Below are 13,472 nucleotides of genomic sequence, written 5' to 3'. Positions count from 1 at the left end.
TGATTCTTGAAGTGAAATCTTGAATCTTGAAGTGGATTGCCTTGTTTTTGCCTTGTTCTTCCCCTCCAAATCCTCCAAAATTGTGTTTTTGTGCCTCCAATTACGTTCTCTCCTTCTTCTGGACGTTCTTTCGTATTTAAATCGCGTGGAAATTAGGTTACCAAAGGAGTTTCAATCGTATAAGGAAACTGCAAAACGGCCCCCAGATTATACCTATGCGACCGCATAGTACATTTCTATGCTGTCGCATAGATTAAAAAAATTTGAGAAAAAGTTCTCGGGAGGCTTCTATGCGACCGCATAGAATTTATACTATGTGACCGCATAGTTATACAATTCTTTCCGCTGGACAGCTTTTAGTATTTTGGTCATAATTTTCTCTCCTGATCTCCGATTGAAGTGATTCAAAGTGCATTGTGAAGAAAACTCAAAGATCTACACTTTTGATAGAAATAGGCTTCCTCAAATTCTGATATTTACTATGTCAAAAAAGATCTCAAGTAGATACTAAAAATCACGAGCATGGCTTTTTCGCCTGAAAGTTGATACTTGATAATACTTTGACCCTATTTCACCTCGTGACTCCTTTCCTCATCCGATTGACTTCTAACACTCTTGAATCTTCATTCCATTTCCCGTCTCATCTATGAATTATTTGCAACTTGGTCCCCAAACTTTCAGTTTAATTCATTTTAGTCCTTTTTCGGCTCTCTTCTCCTGAATTCCACTATTTCCATAGAAACACCTACATTGCATGAATTCAATGAGATTAAGTCACAATTCAATCATTTTGCTTGTATTTAAGTCATGTTTGTAATCTAAATAAGTGTGCAAAAACACACTTATCAGTATATTTATTTATTTTTTGCGACTAGTTTCGCTACGTGTAGCTAATTTGTCCACCATTTTTCAATTATGATTTAGCTATGCTGGCCTAAGATCATATCCAATGGAGTGGAAGACGTGGAGGAATCCTCTTTTTCAATCTTGTTCCATTGTGATTCCTAAATTCTTAATAAAGTTGATTCTATGGTGTTACTATTACATTTGGTCATTTCACTGAAATAAGGCCCAAACTTAACGGTCAGTTGTAGGCCCAGACCAATTAGTGACCCCTACCAATGAGGGCTGATCAAACTCTTTTACAGCCTGGCCCAACTAATTACTTTAATTCATATATCCTTGCAAGTACATGTGTGGTGGAAATTTTGTGAAAAATAATTTTCTTTTTTTTTTCCAGAAAATATGGTTAAAAAGATGAAAAAATATGTTGAAATGCATAAAGAAAAGAAAAGAAAAGAAAAGAAAAGAAAAAGGATAGAACGAGTATTTAGAAATAACGGCCACTCCTATGACTATGGCTAATGGAAGAGAAATTATTAGAGAGGAATGACTTTTTTTAAAGGATCGTGCTACACGTACATAATCATTTACATAATACTTTACCTACTATTCACGTCATTTGGGTGGAACCTCAATTCGGATTATTAAATTACACATGGGGCCCGCATGTTTGCGAGGGGGTGTAAACGGTTCGGTACACCCCCTTAGTACAGACATCTTTATCTTTTCTTAAATTATAAGATTTTTATCTCGAAATTTTCCCATCTTCCCTTGGTGATTTGCACACTGTTTTCTTGTCTCAAATGTGTCACAATGTTCAATATTGAAAGTAAGAAGCGACAATCTTGAGCTATATTAGAATTCTAAAGTTTAATATATTGTCTCCACATAATTTGTTTCAAGTAATGTGTCTTTTTAATCTTTGCATTTCTTGTATGCTAGTTTTACATTGTTTTAAGTTAGAACAATTGCAACATTTTCAGAAAATTGTAATTTTTTTGAATGAAAAAATTGTAGTTCTGTCTATCTATTTTGTTTGAAAAAAAATATAAATATATGAATTTAAGAACAAATGAATTTTTAAAGAATATGTTGAAATTATTTTGAAAAAAACACATAAGTTTAAACAAAAGGAAAATTCGTTCACAAACACTATCCAATTCCAAAGCCAAAGATAAGCACAGATACTCGTAGAAACAAAATCAATACAGATATACATCAATTCATACTGTGCACCATATTCCCCAAAAATGGAAGCTTTGGGATTTCATCCCCTTCTCAGCATCTCTCAGAGGCCAAAGATATTGAAGAATGTTTCGGGCTCGACCCGGTTGTCCAATTCTTCATGCCCATCTTTTTATACGCACAAAATTAAGCAAAACGTATATATAAGTTTCGATTTTTCATTTATAGGTGTTTTTATTTCACTATTTGAGTAAATTTTCTGACATATTTTAGAGTTATAATTTGTGGGTTTAGTTCAGTGTAGGAGTGACATAAGAATGCAAGCTGTTAAAGAAGAGTACGAGTTGAAGCAAATGAAAGATATGACTGCTGCTAGAAAGAGATGGGAGGCTCTAGTATTTTTCTTCTCTCTCTTTATTGTGATACTTCTACTACAAGAATTTTATATTCAGTCATTTATATTTGTAGATTATACAAAAGAAGAATTGGGAGCTCTAGTGTTTTGTGGGATCAAAAAACTAATATTTGATGTGCATATTGTCTTGCGATGTGTAAATGGTGTTAAGAATGGCAGTAAGGGTGACTTATCAGTCAAACTTTTCCACTATCACCCAAAAAAAAAAAAAGAAAAAGAAAAAGAAAAAACAACTCTGCGGTACACCCCCTTAGTACAGACATCTTTATCTTTTCTTAAATTATAAGATTTTTATCTCGAAATTTTCCCATCTTCCCTTGGTGATTTGCACACTGTTTTCTTGTCTCAAATGTGTCACAATGTTCAATATTGAAAGTAAGAAGCGACAATCTTGAGCTATATTAGAATTCTAAAGTTTAATATATTGTCTCCACATAATTTGTTTCAAGTAATGTGTCTTTTTAATCTTTGCATTTCTTGTATGCTAGTTTTACATTGTTTTAAGTTAGAACAATTGCAACATTTTCAGAAAATTGTAATTTTTTTGAATGAAAAAATTGTAGTTCTGTCTATCTATTTTGTTTGAAAAAAAATATAAATATATGAATTTAAGAACAAATGAATTTTTAAAGAATATGTTGAAATTATTTTGAAAAAAACACATAAGTTTAAACAAAAGGAAAATTCGTTCACAAACACTATCCAATTCCAAAGCCAAAGATAAGCACAGATACTCGTAGAAACAAAATCAATAAAGATATACATCAATTCATACTGTGCACCATATTCCCCAAAAATGGAAGCTTTGGGATTTCATCCCCTTCTCAGCATCTCTCAGAGGCCAAAGATATTGAAGAATGTTTCGGGCTCGACCCGGTTGTCCAATTCTTCATGCCCATCTTTTTATACGCACAAAATTAAGCAAAACGTATATATAAGTTTCGATTTTTCATTTATAGGTGTTTTTATTTCACTATTTGAGTAAATTTTCTGACATATTTTAGAGTTATAATTTGTGGGTTTAGTTCAGTGTAGGAGTGACATAAGAATGCAAGCTGTTAAAGAAGAGTACGAGTTGAAGCAAATGAAAGATATGACTGCTGCTAGAAAGAGATGGGAGGCTCTAGTATTTTTCTTCTCTCTCTTTATTGTGATACTTCTACTACAAGAATTTTATATTCAGTCATTTATATTTGTAGATTATACAAAAGAAGAATTGGGAGCTCTAGTGTTTTGTGGGATCAAAAAACTAATATTTGATGTGCATATTGTCTTGCGATGTGTAAATGGTGTTAAGAATGGCAGTAAGGGTGACTTATCAGTCAAACTTTTCCACTATCACCCAAAAAAAAAAAAAAAAAAAGAAAAAGAAAAAACAACTCTGCCTGACATAAAGCTGCCAAGAGTACAATTTTTAATCAACTTCATGTGAAGAAATCAATATTCTAAATGGAATCTGGGTTCTTGGGGTTTCTTTGTAGTCTAGAATTTTTGTTGTTTTGATGAAAGACATTGGAATTTTAAAAAGAAAAAGAAAAAACAACTCTGCCTGACATAAAGCTGCCAAGAGTACAATTTTTAATCAACTTCATGTGAAGAAATCAATAGTCTAAATGGAATCTGGGTTCTTGGGGTTTCTTTGTAGTCTAGAATTTTTGTTGTTTTGATGAAAGACATTGGAATTTTATGAACCAAAGAAGTCATTTCTAGAGCCTCTAGCAGTTAGAGATAAGATAGAAATTGATCCCAGCTTAAGAAATTTATCAGCAAGAACCTGGAGTCGAATGATACAACACGTGCACATGCACGAAAACCGTGAAAAATTGTTAGGAAAGAAGCCATGGCGGGAGCTTTTTCGGGAAAGAATTTGCAGATTTTTGATCTTTCGTCGTGGCACTAAGTTTTAGTTTGATCATGTATACGTGTTCTAAACTATTTGATTTTATTGTGTGAGTACCTCTATAGAAGGTGTTTGATTTTGGGTATTCATGGGAAATTTACCTCCATGTTTGAGCCATCACCTCTTTCTCATATCAGAGATGTTTATGTTTGATAATATGGAAAAATCATATTGCTTCTCTGTTTTGTTATTCAATATGGGAAGAGATAATCTACTTCATTCAAGCACTATTGATCGGCTTGAGGCTTTTTATATGATCTTAATTTATGCACAATTCTAATGAAAAATTAAGGTGCATAAAATATTAATCTATGAATGGGAAAATAATAAATTGTACAATGTTGTATTCTTAATATTTGTTAGTTTTTTGGTATTTTCTTTTATATTTTCTGGAATAAGATTTTACTAGTGATAAAAGTAAGTAAACTCAACTGCATTATACTTATATTTCTACTTCAGACCCTGATGAAACAGTATTTTGTTTGGATATAAAAATGAAGTTCGTTTTTCAGCCAATTTTTACCTCTGGAGATAGGAGTCTCTTAAATATTTGAATTTTGTTTTTCATTGTTCTGGCCATTGAAGAAGACCAGGTTTGCTTTAGTCTATTATTTAATTTGTTCTTTCATAGGTCAGGGACGGGAAAGTTAAAGTTCTAACACCTAGAGAAGCTGGATATGCGATCCAACTCTCAAGTAAAACCTTACTTGATGTTCGCCCCACTACTGAGCGTCAAAAGGTGAGGATGCTTTAACTTTTTCTGGTGAGACGTGAAAGGCAAATGTACCCTTTTTGTTCGTTGGTACCTATGTTGATTTTTCTTTGAAATAGTTGTCATTTTATTATAGGCATGGGTCAAAGGCTCTACCTGGATCCCGATATTTGATGTTGATAACAGTTTTGATGCTGGGACCCTTTCAAGGAAGGTCACAGAATTCATGATGGGTACTGAAATATCAACTGTAGAATTTCGTAATTCTGCTAGAAACCATTTTTATCGGTGTATATCCTTGAAATTGCCCTTGTTTATGTCATCAAAGTTATTACCTAATTTTCAAATCCAAAAGACGTAGAAAGTTGGGCAGAGGAAGTAAAACAAAGAAGACAGCAATCATCTTTGTCATCAATGTCTAAAGACTTATTTTGACGTGTTACTGTTCATTTACATTGCTTTTTAGACATTACAATGGATTCCCTGGAACTGGTTTGAATTAATAATTTTTATATAATGTGTGTTTTCTAGGAGGATGGTGGAGTGGTGTCCCTACATTGTCCTATGATAAGTACGCTACAACCCATCCTTACTCGTCCGTTTAGCGTAATTACATTATTGTCCTTATGTTACATAAATAATCCCTTCATTATTCACTTCTCTACAGGCAATTCTTAACAAAAGTTCTAGAGAAATTCCCAAAAGACACAGATCTAATTGTGGCATGCCAGAAAGGCTTGAGGTCGTATTTTCTTTCAATTGATAATATTTTGCAGTCAATTAATGAATAAAAGTTATTACTGCAGTCCAATTATTGATGGAGCTATTATGGAAAGAACTTGCAATTTGATTGATGAAAATGCTTAGATTTCTCATTTATAGCCTATTTCTTGGAATTATTTGAGATGCAAATCAGTTTAGGCTCCTTTCGAATAGGCCATTGTGCATAAAACTGAGTACAAATTGGAAGCAAAATGCTGATTTTTAACTTGAGGACTTAATGGAAATACTATTATGGGTTATAATGATAAAAAGTACTTATCTGTAATTTTTTTTTTTTATATTTTTATGGTGTTCTCAAAATTAATTAGTGCCTTACTTGGTATCAAGAGTGCATGTTATGTTTCAATTTGGCAAGAAGCCAAGAACCCCACCATAATCTACTTTCCCAATGCATAAGTAATTATTGTTGGTAGTAACTATTCTTAAGATTCATTATATAATTTTTCCTACCAAAAAAAAAAAAAAAAAAAAAAAAACCTATTCTTAAGATAGCAAAAGTGAATTTTGATGTGTATATATATACGCATATGCCCCTATTTGATCTCCATTTTTTGAAAAAATAGATTTTGCAATCGTGATGTTTTTGAAGAATGTGTGATTAAAAAGTAGGAAAACGTTTTGGGTTTACTTGCAAAATTATTTTATTGGGAGAATATATAGTTGAAATTGAATTTGGGGAAAAATGGGTTTTTTTGAGAATGGGGCTCAAACAATGGCATAAATAAGAGATTGTTTTATCTCCAAAACTTTATTCTGAACCAGTATTCCATCAGGCAGATCCCTTGCAGCTTGTGAGCTATTATACAATGCTGGTTATGAAAACCTTTTCTGGGTTCAAGGGGGTCTGGAGGCTGCTGAAGAAGAGGTGAGTGTACCTACGGAGATGTTGAATTTCTGCGCTTTGGCCTACATTTATTGGTCAATTTTCTTTTTTCTTTCTTTTGTTCCATGAAGTATATGGAGCAATATATTCTTGTTTGGTGCAGGATCTTGAAAGGGAAGGTCCTCAGCCCTTTAAGTTTGCAGGAATTGGTGGGCTTTCAGAATATCTCGGGTAACAATAACATAGTTTCTTTCACCTTCGTCTCAACCCACATTTCACTTGAAAAATTATGGTGTTCAGGTCTTTCCCAATTCCCATTATATCTGACCTTCCTCTTTAATAGAGGGCATGAGCATCTATGAACTGTTTAGGTGGAAGTGAGTTGAACCTTTTTCATACATTGATATGTTCAAGATCTCAATAATAAGTAGTTATCTTACCATATTCGAGATCATATTTGATAATTGGGTATTCAATCTACCATTAATGAACCTTGTAATGCTATAGAAGACGGCTTTCATCTTTAGTTTCCATTAGTTGCCTAGCTAATCAGTAATCACCAATGCCGCATAACCTAAGAAGTACAGGTGTCATTACACACCTGTAGTTTCCATTAGTTGCCTAGCTAATCAGTAATCACCAATGCCGCATAACCTAAGAAGTACAGGTGTCATTACACACCTGTAACCGATACATATCCAAGTTTGGATACTCTTCGATATCCTTTGATATGTATCGGATGCATTTTTTTAATTAATTTATATTTCTTTATATTTTTAAAAATTTTGGTACATATCGGATACATATATATATTTTTAATTATTTTCGATATGTTTCCGAAACATATTGGATATGTAATTTTAATATTAATGATATTTATTGAAAATACACAATTAACTTATCATGAAAGTTAGATCTTTTGAATAAAGGAGAATAAAAAATGTGGAATGTTGTTGGAGACTCATTTCATATTTTTGAAGGTGTTAGACTGTTTGAGATTGCTAATTTATCATTTGATGAACTAGAGTTGGATAGAGTTATTTTTAATGATAATAAAGAAGCTGATGTTGATATTGAAAAAAATGAAGTTTGGACAATTAAGGATTAAGATAAAATGTTTTAATATTTTATTTTATTTTTATTATTATACTTCTGTATTTTTTTATATTAATAAAATTATGTTTAATTTTTATCCGTACATCTGATAAGGTTCCAGCCCAGATTAGAGTACTGAGCAATCTGGAATGAAATAGACAATAGGAAATATAATGGAAATGATGATTATATTGATTGAAATTCAAGAGGCAGAAATATAAAGATAGGCAACCTTTGAAGAGGGCTGATGCACTCTACAATATTCCTTTCCACACTCAAGACTAAGAGGCTCCCAAGTTGCTTCCAATGGAGACGATCCTTTCCAAAGGATCAATACCTCCAGACCATCACTTGTTCCTGCGGCATTTCTTACTCCAATGACTTCCTCAGGTTCCACCATCAACTCCCAGTCTGTGCCAAGATTTGGAGGTAAAGGAAAGGTCAGTCTATGCTCCCCTATTGCTTTCCGCAGTTGCGAAACATGAAACAGAGGGTGAATCTGTGCTTCGGGCGGTAGTTCCAATCGATAGGCAACCTTCTCAACTTTTGCCACAACCTTGAAAGGCCCATAATAACGAGGGGCAAGTTTTTCATTGGGACGGTGTGCCAAGGATCTGCGCTGATAAGGCCGCATCTTTAAGTAAACCATATCCCCAGCGGTCAACTCCACTGCCCTCCTATGTTTGTCTGCCACTGTCTTCATTTGCTGCTGGGCACGGTTAAGGTGTATTTTCAGCTCCTCCAAGAGTTTATCTCTCTCTGCCCGCTGTTGGTCCAATGAAGATACATCTGTTGTCCCTTTTTCAAAACGCATCAGAGGTGGGGGATCACGCCCATAGACTATGTGAAAAGGAGTACACTGAGCAGCCACATGGAATGAAGTATTGTATGAAAATTCAGCCCAAGGTAGAAATCGGTACCACTTCTTTGGTCTAACTGAAGAAAAACAGCGCAAATAGGACTCCACTCCTCTATTTATAACTTCCGTTTGCCCGTCCGTTTGGGGATGATATGCCGAGCTGAACTTCAATTTGGTTCCTTGTAGGTGGAATAATTCACACCAAAATTTACTCAAGAACACCTTATCCCTATCAAAGATGATCGAGAGTGGAATTTCATGCAGCCGAACCATCTCCTTCACAAATACGGCTGCTGCCGATGGTGCCATAAAGGGATGTCTAAGTCCAATGAAGTGCGCATATTTGCTCAAACGGTCGACCACTACTAGAATTGAATCAAATCCCTCGAACCTTGGTAATCCCTCTATAAAATCCATGGACAAGTCTTCCCACACCTGATTGGGTATAGGAAGTGGTTGCAACAGCCCGGTCGGCGCTAAGGTGGAGTACTTGTGTTGTTGACAGATCCCGCAAGCAGACACATAGGCCCTGATATCTTTTTTCATCCAATCCAATGGAAGGTTGCCGCCACTCATTTGTAAGTCTTAAGGAATCCTCCATGGCCTCCCACTTTACTGGCATGCCCCTCATGTAATGCTAGCAATGTAAGATGGGATCCATTGGGAAGAGTGATTCTGTCTTTGTATAGCAGGACCCCTTGAACGAGAGCATAACCAGGACAAGAAGTAGGGTCAGCTTTCAAGTCGGAGATGATGCGGCCCAGATCATGATCTTCCTCCACTGAACTTCTCACTTCGTCTAACTGAATGTTGCAAGAAATACTCGGAGCCATCAAGGTTGTAGCTGTCCCCTTTCTAAAAAGCACATCAGCTGCCTTATTTTCCATTCCAGGCTTGTATTCAATTTCCAAGTCAATTCCCAACAATTTTGTAAGTCACTCATGATAATCTACATTCACCAAATGCTGCTCGAGAAGGAATTTTAGGCTTTTCTGATCTGTCCTGACTATAAATCGCCTACCCAACAGATAATGTCGCCATTTCTGCACTGCCATCACAATAGCCATAAGTTTCCTTTCATATACTGATTTGTTCTGACTTCTCGGTGGAAGGACCTGACTGAAGTAAGCAATAGGCCGCTGTTTTTGCATCAGAACAGCCCCCATGCCCTGTCCCGACGCATCTATTTCGATTACAAAGGGCTGTGAAAAATCTGGAAGTGCCAATACTGGTTCCGTCGTCATTGCCCGCTTTAATTGTGTGAAAGCTGATTCTGCCTCCTCCTCCATCCGAAATTGTCTTTCTTCAATTGTTGAGTTAAAGGCCATGCTATCTTCCCATAGGATTGGGGCTGTGATATGGGATGCTCTTGGGCTTAGACGGGCTTGGGCTTTGTTGGGTAATCAAATTTCGGTCCTCCACCATTTGGGCTGTCTCTATAATTTGCTCTAAAAGCCCATGGGTCTCAATAATTGGACCTCAGCCCTGATACTTGGCTTAAGCCGGTTGAGGAAATTGCACTCCATCACCTCCTCAGATATCTCCGTCAACGGCGAACCGAGAGTTTCAAATCGGCGACGGAATTCCCTTACTGTGGACTCCTGCCGGAGAGATAGGAATTGGGCACACAATGATCCTTCCTGTGAGGCCCTGAATCGCCTTAGAAGCCGCTTCTTTACATCCTCCCAAGTGTTCATAGGTTTGCGTTTTTCTTCCCATTGGAACCATGCTAGTGCCTCACCATCAAAACATACTGCCACTGCCTCTACCTTCTCTTCTTCCGTCAAATGATTGATGCTGAAGTACCTTTCCACCCTAAATACCCAATTGTCCGGACCAACTCCTTCAAACACAGGCATTTCCAGTCGCCGGGTGCGGTTTTCACCTCTCCATTCTCCCACTGTTTCTCCTCCATGGTTATGGCTAGCACTGGGTCGGAGTTGGGTTATTCCCGAATTATCAGACGCCGTGGGTGACTTCTCTGTAACCACCCCTTCTCCTTCCGGTCTTTTTCCTGCTCATTCCATTTTCGCACCAACAGGTCGATCTTCTCCAATGTCCCTGTCTGCATCAGCTTGAGGGATTCAAGGCTATGTTGTAATTCCTGCTGCCTAGCGAGGAGATCAAGATGGTTGTTATCCACCCTTTGCTCCAATTCTCCAACTCTATCGGTAAGTGTCATGGTGGAGGTTTTGGATGATGCTTTGATACCAGATGGATAAGGTTCCAGCCCAGGTTAGAGTACTAAGCAATCTGGAATGAAATAGACAATAGGAAATAAAATGGAAATGATGATTATATTGATTGAAATTCAAAAGACAGAAATATAAAGATAGGCAGCCTTTGAAGAGGGCTGATGCACTCTACAATATTCCTTTCCACACTCAATATTCAGCATGCTATCGTCTTCCACAATATTTCTATTTATAGACCCTTGTAACAGAATTTTGCCTACTCACCCTACCCAACTAACCAAATTTGTTACCAACTCTCTCCTTCCCACTCTTCTTGATTCTTCTAGAATAAGTATATTTGATTGGGGGTTTATCAATATCCTTATTTAAAAAAATCGTATTGGCGTACTTGTATCCTATCGTATTCGAATTACGTATCCATATCTGTGCTTCTTAGTGCATCACTATCTTGTTGGATTACCTTCCACCTTCTGAAAGTTCTACTTTTCCTCTTATGTATTAATGAATTTCTTTTAATGGCAACATATTTATTTATTGCATGTCATGGTCATCTATCATATATTTATATAATACTTTTCTGTATAATAGTTGCCTCGGTACATGAATAATAGACTCGAGACTACAATGAATGCAATTGAGAGACAGTAATGATATATTCTGATAATGCACTAACGCCCATGTATTTTGTTAGTTGGACGGACCAACAGAGAGCTGCAGCTGCCAAGGAAGGCTGGGGCTACAGATTAGTTTATTCAGCCCGTCTGGTAATTAATTTTCCCTTCCTCATATTGTTAGCAACCTTCTGATCCAGTTTTCCCAGTTATCAAGATGCCCCAGTTGGTCCATTGCAGGTTGGACTCTTTCTTGCAGCTGATGCCTTGTTTATTGGGGCGCAGCAAGTGGGTCGGTATCTTCAGGATTTAAGGTCTCACTAAAGGGCTATCGAAGCAGATGTAATGACTACCCAAAGCAACCAAGGGATCTAGATTTTCACCAAGATGACTTAATTGGGACCAGATGCATACATGCATCCTAATTTTGGAGCTAATTTCACAGTGCTGCCACTGTGATCTTTGTTTTGTGTCGATCTGCTTTTTCAGCATTGTAGTTTCTCCTGGTTCCTGTAACTCCGATAGCGAGATGCTTTCATTTCATTATGATGTTAAGTAGTCATGCAGTAAAAGCCTCAGTTTTGGCAAACCAGTATTCCTTGTAAAAGTTGGCGAATTGTTGATTTTTCAAGATTTAGATTTTTTTGATCAGTAACAGTTCTGTTCTGTAATTCTTGCAAGCTGCAGCCTATCCTATTTCTTGATTCCACCATATTTCTCTACCTTTCATCTTATTCAGCACATTGCTTTAGAAAATTTCTCCTTTGGGGTGTAATTGAGAGGCAAATCTACTTTTATAATCTCTGACTCTCTCATGTGGATGTCTTTGACAGATCCCATGATGATATAAGTTTCGCGTTTCAGTGAAAGATGCAAATTCCATAACATTTAACTTTAGCTTTAGTGTTAAAAAAGGGCAAGAAGAAACTGTATCTTCTACTTCAAATCTCAACGGTGCTGTTAATCTTCTTGTTATGTGTATGTATATTCTACCTGGTGGATTGATTCAAGTTAGCATAGTAAAAAAATAATAGAAAGCATCCCATGCCTCAATTTTACGATAAGTTCTGTCCTTAAACGTCGACTTTCATGTATATCAGTAGTTGAATTCCTAATATGAGTTGATAATTCGTGCTCATTTCAACTTAGGCTTTAAATTTTTGCTCATTTCAACTTATACAAAAGTCAACATAGGAATAGTGTGTGATTATTTCATAATAAGATCTGTTTTGAATTAACAAATTGATTTTGTTGCATTTTTCTATTGTGGGTTTTCCTGAGAGGACTCCACTGCCAGCTTACTCTTATCATTTGAAAAATCGAAAGAAGCTGTTTATGTGAACACTGAATAACCTATTGATATACTTATGGAACTATTAGAATGTTACATAAATGAAACAATTTAATTTGCACAACGAACATTGATTTACTCAGCAAAATGCTTGCTATTAAGATTTACATTTTATGGTCTTGGATGTGAGCATTGGTTGTTAGTTAAAAGAAATATTGTTTTAGATATTTGTAATAATATTACTTAAAACATGTCTGACAAAAAATTATCATATCAACATAAATAATGTTTGAGAACAATTAAATAAAGATGATTAATAACTTATGTAATAATTATTTGCTTGTTTTTAAGTAGGGCTAGGTAGGAATATGTGCGTTGCACGTGGTTTTGTACTGATATTGTGATTATTAAAATTTTAAATAATAATTTTTCGATCCTTATTTCCAAAGTAGCAACTGTAGTTACAGCAGAGCTACAAATACAGAAGAATATTGCACAGAATTTGCCAGACAACACACAACATAGGGTGGGTGGATAATTTTTTGATATTATTTTATCACCCCCAGCCCATCATGTGAGTAATCTGGTGGAATTCTGTACCATCCTTTCTGTATAAAGGGCTTAAACCCTGTAGTTAAGATGTTACTAAAAACTTGTCCTAAGCAACCTGCACTTGCTCGGAAATACATGGAAAATGTAGTAGAAGACAATATTGACTGTGAACTTCTAAATAGGGAGTCGAGACAATCTTGCTGGGGCG

At 35.9% G+C, this 13,472-nt stretch overlaps 1 protein-coding gene across 4 annotated transcripts; it reads left to right on the top strand.

The window, feature by feature from the left end:
• Positions 1–1,969: 1,969 nt before the first annotated feature.
• Positions 1,970–12,143, top strand: LOC111367116 (rhodanese-like domain-containing protein 11, chloroplastic). 4 transcript variants are annotated; one of them, XM_022987840.1, is made up of 10 exons: positions 1,970–2,225; positions 2,328–2,423; positions 4,975–5,082; positions 5,192–5,288; positions 5,587–5,626; positions 5,723–5,797; positions 6,616–6,703; positions 6,825–6,892; positions 11,502–11,574; positions 11,662–12,143. In XM_022987840.1, the coding sequence occupies exons 1-10, from the start codon at positions 2,094–2,096 to the stop codon at positions 11,743–11,745; spliced, it is 861 nt and encodes a 286-aa protein (XP_022843608.1). In that variant the 5' UTR covers positions 1,970–2,093; the 3' UTR covers positions 11,746–12,143. The 4 variants fall into 4 exon arrangements, with proteins under 4 accessions (XP_022843608.1, XP_022843607.1, XP_022843609.1 ...); XM_022987839.1 differs by lacking the exons at positions 1,970–2,225; positions 2,328–2,423 and adding exons at positions 3,144–3,371; positions 3,474–3,569; XM_022987841.1 differs by lacking the exons at positions 1,970–2,225; positions 2,328–2,423 and adding exons at positions 3,173–3,319; positions 3,469–3,569.
• Positions 12,144–13,472: the final 1,329 nt, after the last annotated feature.

Source organism: Olea europaea, chromosome 18 (genome assembly GCF_002742605.1).
Source record: "Olea europaea var. sylvestris chromosome 18, O_europaea_v1, whole genome shotgun sequence".
NCBI classification, from domain to species: domain Eukaryota; kingdom Viridiplantae; phylum Streptophyta; class Magnoliopsida; order Lamiales; family Oleaceae; genus Olea; species Olea europaea.
The sequence above is the reverse complement of the archived record's forward strand: the minus strand, read 5'-3'. Positions and strand labels throughout refer to the sequence as shown.